Here is a 19,699-nt window from a genome sequence, read left to right as displayed (position 1 = left end):
AAGTAGGATGTATAATTAGTTTTTTTTTTTTTTTTAAAGCCATTAATATAATTGTTTTGTTTGTGTCTATAAACTTGTGGCTATTCTACATGTTCTGAAAATATTTTTTCTGCAGAAGCATTCTATCAATTTACATTTTGTTATTTGTTGCCTTGAATTAACGTTTGTTTAGGAATATTTATATTCAGAAATGTACTGCTTAAGAAATGTTAGTGTTGAGATGCATTGTTTTATGTGAATATTTTTTTTTGTGGTGGTGTGTTCTAACAGTTAGATTTTCTCAAATACTCAGTAAAATACAGTACCAGCATAGGTAGTAGGGCTGGATATCAAAATGGCTTTATCTGCATTTAGACTGTCATAACAAGTACTCAACTTCAAAAAGCCTGTAAATAAATTCTCAGTTTTAGACAACCAGCAATGCTAAGGACTGCATTATAAAAAATATATTGTACAGAATTCATGTAAATCAAGTAACTAGCACAGCTTGTCAGAGTAATTTGTATTTTTCACTGTATTCTACCTTTTGATCTTTGTACCTCTTTAATAAATACAAATCAAATGCGTTTTAGGCCACTGTGTGCTTTGCTTCCACAATATCTTGGGAGATATACCCGTGACACAGTTGCATAGCTACCCAAGATATTTCATGTCAATCTGCTGGAACTATCTGGCAGCTCTATATAAATTGCTTACAACAGCTATTTCTAAAACAGTTTTTGCTGCAGCAGTTTCTATACATAAAGGTGGCAGCGATGAACTTCTGACCATATTGCCAGTAGCCGCAGGGTGAGGTTAAGAACAAAACCCTCAGGGATGTAGTGGGCATGAACACTTATTGTTAACGTCACTATACGCTGACAGCAGAGGCTGCTAAAATCAATAACGAAGCAAAATCATTTTTTTGTTATTTCAGTTTAGAACCTTAACTGTTACTTATTATCTAACACTTCAATTTTTATTTTGCAATTTAAAAAACTTGTTTTTATTTAAGATAACAATAACTACAATTTTCAGTGGAAATTAACCCCAGCCATGCAGTCTATTTTCTTTAAAGATTTATTCCTAGTAAAGGTATGTAACAAATTCTGAACCGCAATATGAAAATGTTTGTTTTTCATGGACAGGTAAGTTAGTTATATAATTCATGCCTGATCAATTTAACTTGGGGGGGGGGGAATAGAATCAAATGTTGTATTTTCAAACCTTTTATTAAACATTGGAATGGAGACTACATTATCAATTCAAATCAAATTCTAGAACATGTACAATATTTATCTGTAATTTAAACACTTCTCAGTTGATCTGAACAATGTGAGATGTAAATACTGCTGCCATTTAAACCATTAATAGAAACCCAATCTGGCATTATGCATACTTTTACAGCTCAAAACACCAGACACTAATCTTGGTACACAACTGTAATATATGGCAGTGGTATTTATGCAGATTAACAGGAAATCTGAATGATGAGTTTTCCTTGCATTAAAAGAATGTTGCTCATAAAATATAGGAACAATTAGGCTTACAGCCAATCGTTTAAATCTACTACTGAATGTTGGAAGATGGAACATTACAATTCAAATACCTAATACATTATTGCATAAAAAAAAAAAAAAACTTTCATTGGCAACGTAACAAACACATCGGCCTTTTAAAAAAAATCACATCCAGCAGGATCAAAGATGTTTGGACATTTGTGGTACACATGACTGGATGGTCCTTTAATTTGCTTTTATTACAAGATAAAAGCAAACTTGTGAACACTACTCAAAGCTCATTGTGCTGAAGTGCTTCCCTTGCAAGGCGACTTGTCAGGTCCTGCATGTGTTTCTTCATCTGAAATACACACAACAGGTCATTCAGGCATCAGTCAGCAAAACAACAGAAGATTGAACTGGTTAATACCTTATAGACTACAAATTGGTAGGTTGTGAGTTTGACACCCCAGTTACAAGAAGGAAACTGAACAAACTACACAATGTGATTAGAGTGAGCCACATGCCCGTCTAGTGGACATCTCAACTTCCCTATGACGAAACCCATTGGCAATACAAGCTCACAGAAACTGAACTGTTGTAATCTTGTTTTGTTTGACATTCCCAAGTGTGTCTGCAGAAAATGGTTAGGATAGACAATTTTGTCATCTTTAAAAAAAGTATGCAGTGACATTACAAAAGATCTCTCATCTTGTGGATAACAATGTACCAAGAAAGCCATGAACAGCCTTTATGCACTGTATATCGTTTACAGTATCTGAATATAGGACATTTTTAAAGAGATGTCAAATACTTGTAATCTGGTAAAAACATGATTGAGGTTACTTTAATTTAGTACCAGTTAGTTTTAAATGAAAATAGCTACTGATATTTTCAGAAGACGTCTATAAAATTATATAATATCTTTGCAACACACTTTATATAAAGTACATTTCTTACACATTATTAAAAAGGGAATAGCAATATTGAAAAAAAAAAAAAAAGGGAAACATAAAAACGCATACCTTATACCCCATTTCTCTAGTCTTCTCAGCTAGCTTGGTGTATTTTTCTTTGTTTCTAACCATGTGCTCCTTATCTCCCAAAGCCTCCACATGTTTGAGTTTCTGGTGTGAAAGCTCTAGCTGTTCCTGGTAATGCTTGTGCTTTTCCACCTTTGTCTCAAAGTGCCTCAGCTCCTCCTGGTAAGCAGACCACATAACTGACATGTTATTATTGTGTTCTGCTGAAAAGCAATCCATTATAATGCTTTGCACAGGACACAGACTGTACAAGATGAAAGTCTGAATTCTGTAGGTCTGGTGACAAAGTATACCATGACCTGTTGAGAAAAGATAGTCCTGTTGAAACGGCTTGCTCACGTTGTATTACTTGAACCTAGAATCACTTTGCAACATCTTTTGGCATTCCCTGTACTGTGGTATAGCCACTGTTTTCAGTAAACCCTAACCTGGAGCCTGGATAGGGTGGGACTTCAAATAACATCATTGTATTAATGCAGGATTACTAATAAACTTACTTTAAATGATTCAAGCTCATCATCTGTGAAGTTACCCTCTTTTGCCATATCCCAAAGTTCAGCAACTCTGGGTTCTTTAAATTCTGAAAATTAAGGAAACAAAATGATTTAATACACAGAAAACAGTATCATTGTAGGAATCTGGGTTGTGAAATGGTGAACACCTTCATACACACACAAAATCTACAAATGGGGCATTCAGGTGGACCAACAGGGGTTGCTCATCCTCTTATTTCACTTAATTATTTTTGGTTATAAAGCCCTTAACATGCTTTGAAATTATAATATTCATTGGTCTAGATTAACAGTTATCAAACGTTATTTAACTGGGACCCCCTTCGAAGTGACATTTTATAGCATTATTAATACATGTAGCTTTTAAAGAAAACTATTAAAATCAGACAGACAGTTATCCACAAAATATTTTCTTTAAATAGCATTACTATGCTTCTGATGAGGTGGTTTCACAGCCACTGGTCTAGATCAAACCACCCACAGAAAAAGGCAATCAAAATTGGCACCTTCAGACAAAGGGGCAGTACACAGCTCTCCTTTTACCTGATCACAACACCTAAATCAAGAACTAAAATTACAAGTAGTTAATGTATCAGTCACCACAAATAGAGGAAACCTTTAAGGTTTAAGACAAAAAAAAGTTTCACTTTGTCACCCTCCTAATAAAAACATATTAAAACGTAAAAAATACCACAGTACCGTGTCAGAGAAACTAAAGAGACAGAGCAATCAAAAAGACATTTAATAATCTTACCACTGTCAACATCAAAACCATGATGGCTGATCTTGCGCAAGCGTTCAAAGCCTTGGTTGATGTTCCTGAGCTTTTCTTTAAGCTCAGAGTGCTTCTCATGCAGAACATGTTCTTTAATCTCCATTTCAGACGGGCTGATCACATTCTTGAAAACGTCTAAAGCAACACAAATAAACAGATATCAGAATTACCTTCTGAAAAGCTGCACTGTGAAAAAGTAGGAACTGATGTTTTTGTGAACAAAAACAAAAGCATTCCTGGTTGCATAAAGTAAAACGAAAATGTGAAAGAGTTTAAAAACAATGCAGCACTGAAACAGTTAAGGTTCACAGGACACAACCTGTAATGGAGAATCATAGAATCCAACTGTGTACCAACTATAAGACACTACAAGAATATCAGAGCATGTGGTCTGTATCATTAATATGGCCAGAGTTTAAAGCAATGTGGCAGTGAGGAAGTTCATTTTTAGTCAGGAAAGGGCTACACTTTTCTAGTACGACCCCAACATTCAAACTTGACTTAAAGAATAACAAAATACTTGTGTATCGAGTATAAAATCAGCTATCAGTCTCAAGAGAGCTTGAAAATCAATAGCATGCTTAATTATGACTTTACTAAATCTCATCCATATAAGGACATATGACACATCTTTCAAATCAAAATGAATTAGTAACATTTTGATGGATAAAGGAGAGCAATAAAAATTACAAAATACAAAAAAAAACTTGGCAAACAATAAATAATTGTCTTCTCTGTATATATTTTTTTAATTCTTCAAGGTCACCTTCAGTCCTGCTCACAGTTTCCATTACGATATTATATTCTTGTACTTTATCTTTGTGATGCTGAAATTCTCTGTTCAGATTCTGAAGCTCCTCCTCAGAGAACTTCCCTGATGTTTTTGCCTGTTAACGATTAAGTGAAATACGACAGAGTTAATGAAAGGGCTGGTGGGTCAAATACAATTAAGTGTTTGCAGAGATGGCAATTCCAAGGTTAATTAGCGTGACTGATCCCATCAATGATAACACCAACCCAGGAATCATTACCAGTTTATGCAAACCAGGAGTGGACAAAGAACACCGCTCATGTTTCGGTCTTAGGTCCAGCTGCGTCCTACATTATTTAATTAAAACAATTCAAGAATCTGATTTAAGAGCCATTGAACCTGGAAATGAATTAGTCCTGCAGGACTGGCATGGCATATAATTGACTTGTTATTGCTTATTTTGTTTAATAATGTTTATACATTCAACTGCTTCATTTTGGTATGTTAACTCATTTATTTTTCATTTTACCAAGTAATAATACAACACAGTGTATTTCAAATCTGTTTCAGCAGAAGCAAAAAGCAAAAAAAAACAAAAAAAAAACATATGGCTGTAAATTAACAGTTCAATCCGAGAGGTAAAAAGTTACCAGATTGTATCAGCCACATTATATCTTTGGATTTACTGAGCATTTGTCCAACTTCCTTAGATTTCCAACCCCAGTAATCCTACATTTGTGAACTGTTGGCTATACATTTCAGGGGAGGTTAGCTTTAACGTAACCTTAGGATACCAATCTATTGAGGAAACCAAGAGGAGATCTGTACAGTCATCCATTAACATCCTGAAGCTGCCTCTGTCCCCTCCTGAAACTGTGCGACTACAAACCTGGCCTGCTCCACAGTACTTTATGTGCAGCACTGCTTCACAACAGTATAGTAATGTTTAATATTATATATATATATATATATATATATATATATATATATATATATATATATATATATATATATATATATATATATATATATATATATATATATATATACACACACACATACACACACTATGACCCTGTTCACACTACTGGGCTGGCCCAGGGCAGCTGCATATTTAGGTCTGAATCCCCATTCACATTTGCGGTTTAAGGCGCCTTTGTGCATTCACATATGTGACTGAAAAGCAGGCCTGAAATGTGGTGAATCGATTAAAATAATAATAATAATAATAATAATAAAAAATGGAACAATAGCCTGCACTCAGAATGGAACAGCTACCAGGATATACAATAATCCTTGATTTGTAGCAGATGTTTCTTATTAATATTTTTTTTTCAATGTAGCACAGTAGCAATTTTATGGTATATTAAAAAAATACATATATTTATATTATATATTATATATATATATATATATATATATATATATATATATATATATATATATATATATATATATATTATATATATATATATATATATATATATATATATATATATATATACACACACACACACACACACACACACACACACACACACACATATATATAATTTGACTATTTCGACAGTATTATGGTGCATCAACAGCCTTTATATTTGTGGATGAGAACAGTATTTTGTGTGTAAAAGCAAGCAGCTAAAAGAAATGATCTGTATTTTAATGTAAAGACACACACTTCTGTAGCTGTGTATATCGTTGTGTGCAAAATAAACAATGGTGGCTGAATATGCCAAGTCGCCGCATTATTGATCATTATAAACATCCACAATCCTGCAGGTTTTATATTTATCGCTTATTCACTAAATAACAGGAAGAAAGGGTATTTGTGACAAATTAAGCTTAATTTTGAATGCACTGCAGCTCATTTTGCGAAATGAATTGAACGTTAACCTGCTAGATTTGTTTTTATTTAATATTTTTATAATTCAAGTTGTATTATGTAGAAATAATTACCATTTAATATTGATCCACTACCCTCATTGCTAGCACTGCATTCATCTTTCAATTTACCTTTCGCGCGCATGGGAGTATGAGAATACTGAGCTACTTAAACAAACTGGTCACGTGATACAAAAAGGCAGCCCTAAGTCTGCCTTGCGTTCATATATATGGAAAGGCCGGCCCTGATGCTGCAATTGCAGGCTCTGGGCCACATCGAAATGGTGACCTAAATCTAGGCCGGCCCTGGGCTGCCTTTTCTTTTTTGGAGAGTTCACATAGCTTAAAATCACAAGTGTGAACGGGGTCTAAGATATGCGACAGGAGACAACACCACTCCAAGCTTTGTTTAAATCACTACAGAAAAAAACAAGATTCCACAATCGCAGAAAAAACAAAACAAAACAGAAAAAGCTTTAAAATTTTACTGGAGAAGACTACTGAAAATTCCAATAATGTACTCCAGATAATGATGCAGCAACAGGGCTGTGCGTGAGTTCAAAGTGAGTGGAGTGGCAGAACTGTGTCTCAGCAACGCAGTAAAGTTTGTGAGTCTGGCATTGACAAAAAAAATGTATAAAAAAAACATTTTAAAAATTGCAAGTGGCTTTACAGCAAAATACTACGCAGATCAAGAAGCAACCCAGATCTGAATGAATTTAACTAAGTTGTCTGATAATAGAACTTAATGTTTTCAACACATTATTGATCACTAACATCCACAAGCCTGCAGGTTTTATACACTGTTGCATATACTAAATATACAGAATACAATAATCATATAAAAAACAAAAAAGCTGCAAAATTGTGCAAGTCCTTTGCAGAAATCAGATATTCCTCTTTTCCGATTTAAAGAAACTGCAGAAGATTTCTGGTGGATTATTTAGTTTGGATAACTAACAGCATGGAATCACCCACCAGAAAATAAGAAGTTACACCAAGGTCCTGCTGTTTACAGGACAGGAAAATGAACAATTGTTCAATCACATAGGAATTATTTACAAACCTTGCTCCAGAGTTTGTCTAGTCTAGGATCCTCAAACATATCAGTATCTCTGTTGTCGTGGTCCTTTAAGAAATTGCTTTCTAAATTCCTTGTATCCTTCTTCCCATCAAGCCCATATTTGGTCAAAATAACTAAAATAAAAAAAAATAATAATAATAACTTGAAATTAACAATAAATTAAACATATCAAGTTTATTTACAGCAGAGTATAAAAAAATAATTAAACTCACTGAACATTACTGTTCAAAAATGGCAATTCAAGAAATATTTTTTCAATTTTGGTGAATGTACCTTTAAAATTTGAGTGGTTTTTTTTGTGCCTTTAGGTAGTTTAAATAATTGTAAATTAAGGTTTGGGCTCTTAGCATAAATACAAATTGGTGATAATATACTTAGAGTTAAGAAAGTGAGGTTGAAGGCATCCATCTTTACTATTGTGATTATAATACGACAACTTTATAAACCGTCGACGTGTACTCACCATTAAAATTGCGTCTCAGTTTTGCTTCTTTTTCACCGTCCTCATCCATACCCTCTGCCTTCAGTTTTTTCCAGTGGAGCTCGTCCTTCTCTTGAATTTTCAGATCACTGTGCAGCTCAGCCTGCTTTACAGGGGCCAACTGAAGCTGTCAAGGAAACAAGTTATATTCAAACAATACATTTTTAAATGCTCAGTACCATTTCACCCCTGTGCAAATTTACCATGTAGTCCATCCAGTTTAAGATCTGTGGTCACCTACTCGCCAATTACATTTTGCCAAAGATCCCTTATGCTCACATTCAGTAATTGCCTTCCATACAGTACATGTGCTTGTTTGTGGTGCTAGCCTGGGGGTGGAACAGGTGTTTCCCTTCTCACCCACTCAGACCATTGCTTACTAAATATCTTGGAATCCCTTGATATGTAATTGTCCGCTCTTCAAACATATGTATGTGATGTCCTTTCAAACGTCTGTTTATTGTGGAATTTAGTGACATTTGTTATTTGCCTATGTTATCCTCTCACTTAATCACTTAGTTTAGAAGAAAAAGCCAATTGCAGAGAAGATGCTGGTAATATACAGCCTACTGTAACATGTGTTCCTTTATGAGAAGCTGAACAACCGTTTCTAAAAAAAAAAAAAAAACACATTTCAAGCGTTATGTTTCGCAGCAAGACAAAGATGACCTTCAGGCCACCCTAATGACCACCAAAGTTAAATCTGCCAGAGCACAGTAAAGCTAATGGCTAAGAAAGATTCGAGTCAGGCAGACAAAGTGCTAAGTTGCAACTTAAAACTGCTGGCTTCTTATTAAACTGTAACAGACTGTTGTAAATCTGGTTTGCACCCAATGATCTTTACACTCTAGACTATTTAAGGATTTCATACCTGCACTATTCCATAAAAATGGCAAGATTTATTTATTTATTTTTTTATATGGTTTGGGCTTTAAAAAGGTTAATACTGTACTACTGTAATTCAATACTAGTGTACAAAGGTTAATGTTTACTTTATACATTTGAACAATAATACACATGGACGTGTAAAATGAACTAATACATCAGCTTTACATTACTGTACTTTCTGCATGCTAATACTAAAAAGGAAGTAAAACACGTAATGACCCGCCAATCAAGATGAAGGTATGCTATGCATGCAAAGTGCAAGGAAGCCTTCCAAGATATTGTTTGTTAATGCTGACGGGTAAACACCCAGACAAGACAGATGTTCTCCGTTTCACTGGATTGTTTTACATAGTTCAATCAGTAACTTAAAAAAAAAACAAGGAGGAGGGGGGAGGGGGGTATGAGGAGGAGTACATCAGGAAAAAAACAGGTTAATTCGACAAACTAATACATGCACACTTGATGCAGAGGCTCTCTGAAGTGCGAATATATGGATTCAGAGAGTGTCCTGCTATAGGACAAGCTTTCAGTTTGTATGGCTATATATTAAACAAAGGGTGTATAATTAAATCGGGTTTACATTGTGCAGGACAGTCCTAAAATTGACCTTGTCTTGTTGTACCCTACAATGCAGGCCAGGTACAACTAAATACAATAAGACATCGTAACCCAGTTTATGTAGTACTATATTCAGCTGTGTTGTTTTGGGGCGACATGTACATACAACGAAATTACTCTTCCCTACTTTTCGCGTCTGCTTGAACAAAACAAAACAATACCAGAAATTCAAAGAAGACAATGACACCAAACTGCATGCAGAGATAAAGCAATACAAAACGGCTACCCGTTTGATTAAATTAGCAGTAAAATAAACGAGTAAACATTCAAACCATTTTCAGATTACATACTGCTTGAAATAAATAGATGACTCACCCGGAGTGCTTTCTCCCAAACCTGGTTCAATTTGGCAATCCTGAAATCAACGCTCCTATTATCATCACCACTGTCTTTTTTAGGTTCGTTTACATTCCTGGAATATTTGTTACCTATAACGCCAAGGTTCAAATAATAGCAAAACACCAACGTAAAAACAAAAGCCTTCATTGTTATGCGCTTCAAAACAAAACAAAACAAAAAACAGCACAAACTCTGATTTGATTACGGTCTCTGTTCAGCTGAATTTCGAGGTTCGATGCAGTGAGCTAAACTCGACCGGAAGACCATTGAATTCTGGGATTGGGAGTTTTTGTAGTCACCCGTCTAATATTTAAATTGCGCAACAAAAATAAATAATTGACTACAATTCCTACAATGCTCTGTCTTTTACGGTTTCCTGGTAACGGAGCCTGTCAAATGCTTTGAAATGGAGCATCCACGCGGAATTAGTACTGATGTCATAACATCTGGGGAAAAAAGGAGTTAATAAGTGAATGCCAACACTCGGTAAAGAAACATGTACTGTACTGTCTGCAATTAAAAAATGTCACGTGCAAGAATCAATCAGTTACTACCAGCAGCACTACTAAAAAGTAACTTAAGTACACGTTGCAGTCTTGAAAACAAAAGATTGTTGCAGTTAAAAAAAAATATATATATATTATGAGCACTAAATTTAGTTGCCATAGTTACTCAATCCTACCAACATCCATAAGGGCAATAATAATAATAATATTAAACATTCCAGTGAAAAAAAACAAAACAAAAAAAAAAAAGGTTTTTTTTGTAATTGTAGTAGCCAGCAGTGCATAGGTCACTTTCTGATAGGGACAACTAATTAATGATTTACGAGATTATTCCTAAAATGGCAAAGAAACATACTCAAACTGGAAAAGCGCCTGTTGTGAAAAAACAAAACAAACAAACAAACAAAAAAAAAAAACATAAGAAAGACCAGGGAGCAGACGACAAACCTTTGCGTAAAATAGTGACAAAGGAAAGGGGCGTCTTTGGAGCAATGGGGCAATAGACAGGATTTACAATCAAGAAACGGCGCCAAGCAAGAACGGCACGAAGAATATATGGTTAAAATAATTTGTCAGACAACCCACGAACTTGATTGATTCTGTGCAGGTATCAAAAAGAAAAACATGCATTTATAATAATAGTCATGGACACCCTGAAATCGACTCAATCCAGTTTTTTTTTTTTTTTTAAATACGTTTAAACCCTCAGGAATAAGAATCAAGAGGCCTGCTCTGCCGGAACTCTTGCAAAATACGGAAAAAAAAACCCCAGAAAAAATAAATACATTTATAAACTGTTATTTTTCAGGCAAATAAGTTTTCGTTGATTTCAACGTTGTTTTAAATCGCAGTTATACATGGTTTTCAAGATATGAGTCACTAAATACATGAAATTACATATACTTGTATACTAATAGAACACTTTTTGGGCCGTTTCCAATGTTTACCGATTTTTTCACAAATGTTATTGGAGCTCTTTATAACTTCATAAATTCTTCCTTTAAACACTAAATCTGTGCTTGTTTTGAATAGCAAGCATTTGTAAAGGCATTTTCAACTAGAAATGGTAGTTTTTGTGAACAAAAACAAAACATACCCCATAGCATAATCCAAAAGATGACACATTGTACAATGTAGACAAATCTAAATGTAAAACTAAATTGCCAAAATGATTTAATAGATCAATTAAAAAAAATATTCAGCGAAAAAAGGCACTTTACAGAGCATTAAAAAAGGACCAAAAAGAAAGTACGCAGAAAGAGTACACAGAACTGCAAACGCAAGTCAAAAAGGAAGTTAGAAAGTCCAAGAGAAATAGAAATGAACATTGCTAAGGGAGCTAAAACCAATTCCAAAATGTTTTTCCAATATTACAACAGCAAGCGAACATTCAAAGAGGAGATTAAATGTTTAAGAGATACAAATGGCAAAATCGTAGATGAAGAAAAAAAATAGCAAATATATTAAATGATTACTTTTCACAAGTTTTTACAAAGGAAGATACTGACAACATGCCCCACATGTCATCCAGTTCCTATCCAGTTTTAAATAACTTTAGCATAACTGAGGCAGAAGTGTTAAAGGGACTAGGAGCTCTTAAAATAAACAAATCCCCTGGGCCGGATGAGATCTTCCCAGTAATACTCAAAGAAATGAAAGAAGTAATTTACAAACCGCTAACCAAGATCATGCAGCAGTCTCTTGACACAGGGGTGGTACCGACAGACTGGAAAATTGCAAACGTAATACCGATCCACAAAAAGGGAAACAAAACTGAACCAGGTAACTACAGACCAGTAAGCCTGACTTCTATTATATGCAAACTTATGGAAACTATAATAAGATCCAAAATGGAAAATTACCTATATGGTAACAGGGTCCTGGGAGACAGTCAACATGGTTTTAGGAAAGGGAGATCGTGTCTAACTAATTTGCTTGATTTTTTTGAGGATGCAACATCGATAATGGATAATTGCAAAGCATATGACATGGTTTATTTAGATTTCCAGAAAGCTTTTGACAAAGTCCCGCACAAAAGATTAATTCTCAAACTGAACACAGTTGGGATTCAAGGAAACACATGTACATGGATTAGGGAGTGGTTAACATGTAGAAAACAGAAAGTACTGATTAGAGGAAAAACCTCAGAATGGAGTGTGGTAACCAGTGGTGTACCACAGGGATCAGTATTAGGTCCTCTGCTATTCCTAATCTACATTAATGATTTAGATTCTGGTATAGTAAGCAAACTTGTTAAATTTGCCGACGACACAAAAGTAGGAGGAGTGACAAACACTGTTGCAGCAGCAAAGGTCATTCAAAATGATCTAGACAAGATTCAGAACTGGGCAGACACATGGCAAATGACATTTAATAGAGAAAAGTGTAAGGTACTGCACGCAGGATATAAAAATGTACATTATAAATATCATATGGGAGATACTGAAATTGGAGAAGGAATCTATGAAAAAGACCTAGGAGTTTTTGTTGACTCAGAAATGTCTTCATCTAGACAATGTGGGGAAGCTATAAAAAAGGCTAACAAGATGCTTGGATACATTGTGAAAAGTGTTGAATTTAAATCAAGGGAAGTAAAGTTAAAACTGTACGATGCATTAGTAAGACCTCTTCTTGAATATTGTGTTCAGTTCTGGTCACCTCGCTACAAAAAGGATATTGCTGCTCTAGAAAGAGTGCAAAGAAGAGCAACCAGAATTATTCCGGGTTTAAAAGGCATGTCATGTACAGACAGGCTAAAATAATTGAATCTGTTCAGTCTTGAACAAAGAAGACTACGTGGCAACCTAATTCAAGCATTCAAAATTCTAAAAGGTATTGACAATGTCGACCCAAGGGACTTTTTCGACCTGAAAAAAGAAACAAGGGTCACAAATGGAGATTAGACAAAGGGGCATTCAGAACAGAAAACACAAGGCACTTTTTTACACAGAGAATCGTGATGGTCTGGAATCAACTCCCCAGTAATGTTGTTGAAGCTGACACCCTGGGATCCTTCAAGAAGCTGCTTGATGAGATTCTGGGATCAATAAGCTACTAACAACCAAACGAGCAAGATGGGCCGAATGGCCTCCTCTCATTTGTAAACTTTCATATGTTCTTACCTTGTTACATGCTGGTTACGTCAATACCATAAACACCAATGTGTTGCAGTGCTGCAGTGTCCTACATGCCAAGTCAATTGAACTGTAGGGTGGAATTTAAGAGTGCTTAAACTGAACATTCTACCCGACAGTTTATGAAACCGTGGTGATTAAAAGCACTGCTTGGTTGTACTTTCTTTAGCAGGTTAGTGGCCTAAGATTTTTGTTACTATATTACATTCTAGCATTACAAGTTTATTTTATAACTGGATGCCTTGACTGTACTTTTGCTCCTTATTATATCTGAATTGTGTTGCAACTAAGTATACTGTTATTATCTCTAACTTGGGATGTACAGTGGTGGGGCCTTTCCATATGTCCTGCAGTACATTCATGTGCATGTCACATTTACATATTTAATCATATCTTAAGAAATGGCCATTGAATTAGAATGAAACTTGGTATGGACATTCCTTAGCAACAAGCTATTCAGGTGGTTATGAATTAATGAAGACATTATTTTCCGAAAGTAAAATGTAATCAAACTTGTTTTATGTACATAAATTGTTACTCCAATCATTGTGAATGCACTGTAGCTCTTAGAGAACTATGTTTTTTTTTTTTTTTTTTTTTTTATAGCAGTGTCTGATTAGCTGAGTTATTAAAAGCTCTTACAAGCATACTGTAATCTCAAACAAAGTTAAGACATTAAGGCAGTATGTGAAGCCCTCTAATGCAGCCAGTGTGTTGATACTGCAGAGTGGCTAGCAGCTGACCCCATTATTTTTTTTTCTACACATGTAAGAGTAAGTGAGGGAGGAGAATGGAACCAGCAATTTCTATTAATCAGAAGAGATCTAGGCCTCATACAGACTATTCGAAATGTCTGAAAAGAGTTTGCTACAGAGATTTAGCATAGTAGGATATCTGTTTCCTGCTCTGTGCTCTCCCTCTGGCAGTGGAGGCAGAGGCAGCTCCTGCAGCTCTCCTCCTGGTGGTGGAGGTGGGACCAGTAGGCACTCTTCCTCTGCTGGTGGCGGTGGGAACAGCAAACAATTCTCTCAAGGTGCTGGAGCCGGAAACAGTGACCAGTCTCCCTTGGGTGATGGAGGTAGAGGCAGTTTCATCTCCTCTCCTCCAGGTGGTGGGGTTGGAAACAACAGGCCATCTCCCTCAGTCGGACTCAAGTCCGACCCGACCAGTTGTCTCCCTCCCAGGAGCTGGCTCTGCCTCCACCGCCTCCACCACTGTATAAGAACATAAGAAAGTTTACAAACGAGAGGAGGCCATTCAGCCCATCTTGCTCGTTTGGTTGTTAGTAGCCTATTGATCCCAGAATCTCATCAAGCAGCTTCTTGAAGGATCCCAAGGTGTCAGCTTCAACAACATTACAGGGGAGTTGATTCCAGACCCTCACGATTCTGTGTGTAAAAAAGTGCCTCCTGTTTTCTGTTCTGAATGCCCCTTTGTCTAATCTCCATTTGTGACCCTTGTTTCTTTTTTCAGGTCGAAAAAGTCCCTTGGGTCGACATTGTCAATACCTTTTAGAATTTTGAATGCTTGAATTAGGTTGCCACGTAGTCTTCTTTGTTCAAGACTGAATAGATTCAATTATTTTAGCCTGTCTGTATATGACATGCCTTTTAAACCTGGAATAATTCTGGTTGCTCTTCTTTGCACTCTTTCTAGAGCAGCAATATCCATTTTGTAGCGAGGTGACCAGAACTGAACACAGTATTCAAGAAGAGGTCTTACTAATGCATCATACAGTTTTAACTTTACTTCCCGTGATTTAAATTCAACAGTTTTCACATTGTATCTGAGCATCTTGTTGGCCTTTTTTTTATAGCTTCCCTGCATTGTCTAGATGATGGAATTTCTGAGTCAACAAAAACTCCTAGGTCTTTTTCATATCCCCTTTTTCATATCCCCTGCTCTGTGCAATTCAAAACCGAGAAGATAATGTGTCTTTCTGATGTAAATGTACAGGAGGAATTCATGGCTAAACATCCAGTCTAGCATTTTAAATGTAGAAATAACTACACAAACTGAAAGACTAGAGCAGAAGAGACAGAAATATTTGAAATTTTCCACCATATCCATATCAAGATCTGTTATGAACACGCTTTTGGACACCATCTCCTATCCATCTAAAAGAAAACGGCTCTGTTTGTGACAGAAAATATGACAAATCAGGTAACTGGCATCTTATAAACATTTTTCAAAAGGAACATAAACATGTAATTAGGAAGAAAGCGATTATACTATGCTGACCAGAATTCAGGGCTTTGGAGACACGTATCGACATGACAGCACACAATTTTAAAGATCATCAATCCTGCCTAAACACCTACCTCAACACCAGAATGAAATCCAGAGATAGGTATGAAATAGCTTATTCATAACTTAATTCTCAGATAGATGCCCCGCTTTTCAATGAAGGGAGTGTGTTTTATATATCAAGCTTATGCAATCAGTATCGCCATTCCTTAACAAATATGGAGTTGAAAATGCAGATGTCTATAGAACACCCTACTTAAAAATACGCCTTGAAAATCACTACAAAACCCTGTAGGGTATTGATTGTACCTCAGAAAGGTACTTCTAGTCTTCTCTGTTCCTCTCATCTAAATGTTGGTGAGCAAAACATAAAGGCTGGGAGACAGCAGACTTCTGATATTAATATGAACATATCTATAGATAAAGCATCTGAGGACGATACTTGTGTGTTTATTATTATTATTATTATTATTATTATTATTATTATTATTATTATTATTATCATTATCATTATCATTTATTTCTTAGCAGACGCCCTTACCCAGGGCGACTTACAGTTGTATACAAAAAAACACATATCAAGAATTCAATGATTTGCATATGGGCATGTGGAGGAGGACTGCCCAGAACAGGAGACAGATGATGAGGAGTCTGAAGTCCCATTGTGTCCAGTGCCCAAGTGGGTGGAGCACGAGCATCCACAGCCCAAGAGGACCATTGGGACAGCTACTTCTGCCTTGTTGAGGCTGTGAGTTGGCACAATTCCTGCGGTGAGAGGGGGGCCACTCCGTCATCAACCGCCCCCAGCCTGGAGAGGAGGAGGGATGACCGGAGGGCAGGTGGGAGGTCTACATTGGCGCTCTCAAGGCCCAGAACCTGTGCCCTGCCTGCGCAGAGTGGGGCCACTTTATGGTCAGCTGCCCCACCCACCAGAAGGAGGAGGAGAGGGAGCACCAGTTCACAGCAGCAGAGGGAGACAACTGCAGCCTGCAGTCACTGCTGTCTCTGATTTGCCTGGGGTCGCTGCCAGCTCTGCTTTGCCTAGGGTTGCTGCCAGCTCTGCTTTGCTTGGGCTCATCGGCTCTGCTTCACCAGGGGACGTCTGCACGCCTCCACCAGGGGATGCTGCCTGCATGCTACTGCTCGAGGTTGCCAGTTTGCCACGGCCAGGATTGCCGCTGTTGAACCCTTTGAGGTCCCTGTTCTTGGCCCGGGACTTAGAGCGAGACTTTTGGGATTTTAGGGGAGGAGGTGGTCATTGAGGCCATGTGTGCTGTGCATACTTTTGTGTTACATGTTGCATGTGGTGTGTTAATGTTGGTATATATCTATTGATGCACGAGATATAAATGGGTCTGTGTAACATGAATGATTTAAAATATATAGTTGTAGTTAGACATGGGGATTGTACAATCACTTCACGTGCAGATAAACTGTGTAATAGTATGTGAGCACGGGATTGCACAAAATAGTTCACGTGCTGGGATTGAAGTGAATAATTGATTAATAACACTATGTAACACAATTTTTGTTCCTGGGTAGTAAATGTTATTTCCTAATTGCTTATGCCTCAAAAGTATAGAAAATGGCTATTATTCCCCACAAACTTTGCTTTTGTGACCAGGACAGTGATATTTCAAAATATCACTATTTCCAATCAGAAATGGGCAAATGTGTGTCTTTTCGTTCACATAAAGTCAGAAAAAAACAACATATGAATCCAAATTAACATGTATTTATACTAAAGTAATACAAAGATGACTACAAAAGATTTAGAAGTGAGTAGTTTTTCGAGATTTACAATTATACTGTATTTACAGTATGCCATTAATCTTCTACAAAGTTCTAGAATATTTTTTTCACTTGGGGTAGGATGTGTAGATAAATGAAAAAATATTTAAATGCGTTTTAATTCCAGGCTATAAGATTACAAAAGATGAAAAATTTGAAAGGGGGTGTAGACTTTCTATAGGCACTGTATGTATGTATGTGTGTGTGTGTGTGTGTGTGTATATATATATATATATATATATATATATATTATATAGATATATATATATATTATATATATATAATGTGCTTTAACGGAATTAATACTAATTGGCCTTAGTTGTCCGACAAGATCTAATTTTAGAAATTACCCTTTTTAGAAGTGTCGATCTTTATCTGTATAAAATAATCAATACCTGTACAGATATGTGAGGAAAGTGAGGAAAAATATTCCACAATTTGAGAAAGGCCTCACTGATGACGATGTGTTTGGCTTTACTCATAAGTGGAATATTTTAGAATTTCTCATTTAGAAGCATCATATATTATGTTATATAAGAAGAGAAAGAAAATCCATTGAGAATAAGAGCATTCTCAGTGATGTAGCAATGAAATATCTTACCAGGGCAATCAAACATCAAAGACTTTAAAAACTGTATCTTTGATTCCATACATTTGAGCACAGAAGAATTCATATGTGAACTATTTTTTTCTTGTTTTGTTCCCTAGCAACAGTTCTAGGTGTTTAATAAAATGGAAGATTGCTTTTCAGAAAACTTTTCATTGTGAACATCTGCCTCAGTGTACATATTGGTATTGTGTAATTTCATGAAACAATGCTTGTGTGGGACTTTCATTTCCACATTATAATCACATATCTCAAATCAACCAATCACAGTGCATTATCTGCCAAAATAAGTACCTTATATCCTGTGTACAGAACACAACACATAAGGGGATTAAAAAAAAAAATTAAAAAAAAAAAAACATTTTAAAGCTATTCCTGAGTACAATCTCCATCCGTGCAATTTATTACAAGTTAATACATTGTGTGTAGATTGTCTCTTATTGTATAAAGCTGAGGGAACACTAACCTGGTTCCAAGAGACCGGGAAACCAAGTTTGAGGCAACTTTGCTGTATCAAACACCAAGTCTCCCCTGGTGTGCAATGCAGTGGCCTGAAACATAGTCTCCTGAAACCAAGATCCAAGCAACAAAGTGGCTTCTTGTTCCCTCAGCTTTAGAGACGCTATTTCACACCACTTCAGCACCCAGAACCGCTCCTCTCAACCAAAACTGCACAAGATGACATCTCTTATACAATAAGAGAGACTCTAAATATGCTGTATTATCTTACACTATACAAGCAAACAACAATATGACATTTCGGTCAGTCAGGAAAATGTATGTATTTTTTGATAATAGTTCAGGTATGGTGGTTTGTGGAATGACTTTGCCCGGTCACTTATTACTTGCTTTTTTTTTTCTTTCCCTCTAGTCAGATTTTGCTTCGAAGAGAAAAACCATACCCAAATTTAGAAGAGCAAAGTTTTGCAAGGAAAACAGAATAAAAAAAAAAAAAAAAAAAAAAAACTGTCACATGGATACTTACTGACATGGAGCAAAAATCTGTCAGAGCAATTCATCCCGAACAGGATCACAAATCAGTCTTCAAGGGCATTTGGGGAAGTGGTAAAGTTCAGAATGCCAGGCTCCAATCTGTGCATCTTTGTACCTGTACCAGAGGATGGGTTTATTAAAAGCAACTCACAAAAGAAGCCCATGCAGTACTGGAAAAAGCAGCAGCTGAACTACCGACTTACCTAGGACCATGGTGCCCTTAACGAAGCCACAAAGTCATTATTTTAGATTGCACTGCGTGCCAAGTTTCACAAGTTGATAGTACTGTAGGTATCAGTGGGGCACAGTTGCAAATAAAATTATAGCACTTACTTTTCTCATATGTCATTATGCATTTGCTTCACAGCTTATCACAGTTGTTTGCTGTAATACACTACAAATATGACCAGTAGTGTATAATGCATGTTTTTTTTTTTTTTTTTTTTTTTTTTTTACAATGTGAATGAAATAGATTGTATTTTTTAAAATGTATCTTATAAAAGAAATCTAAATGACGGTTCTGCTGGACCTACGTAGCCATGTATTTGGCGTGGTGTTTTTTTTTTCCAGT

General features: G+C 36.1%; 1 protein-coding gene across 1 annotated transcript; it reads right to left on the bottom strand.

The window, feature by feature from the left end:
* Window positions 1–1,195: 1,195 nt before the first annotated feature.
* On the bottom strand, window positions 1,196–10,105 carry lrpap1 (low density lipoprotein receptor-related protein associated protein 1). Its single transcript, XM_041267246.1, has 8 exons — window positions 9,827–10,105; window positions 7,988–8,132; window positions 7,507–7,637; window positions 4,575–4,695; window positions 3,788–3,943; window positions 3,019–3,101; window positions 2,504–2,680; window positions 1,196–1,839 (listed from the first exon to the last, which is right to left on the bottom strand). The coding sequence occupies exons 1-8, from the start codon at window positions 9,995–9,997 to the stop codon at window positions 1,771–1,773; spliced, it is 1,053 nt and encodes a 350-aa protein (XP_041123180.1). The 5' UTR covers window positions 9,998–10,105; the 3' UTR covers window positions 1,196–1,770.
* Between the last annotated feature and the right edge of the window lie 9,594 nt (window positions 10,106–19,699).

This window comes from Polyodon spathula, chromosome 1 (assembly GCF_017654505.1).
Source record: "Polyodon spathula isolate WHYD16114869_AA chromosome 1, ASM1765450v1, whole genome shotgun sequence".
Lineage (NCBI taxonomy): Eukaryota > Metazoa > Chordata > Actinopteri > Acipenseriformes > Polyodontidae > Polyodon > Polyodon spathula.
This window is presented reverse-complemented; position numbering and strand designations above follow the sequence as displayed.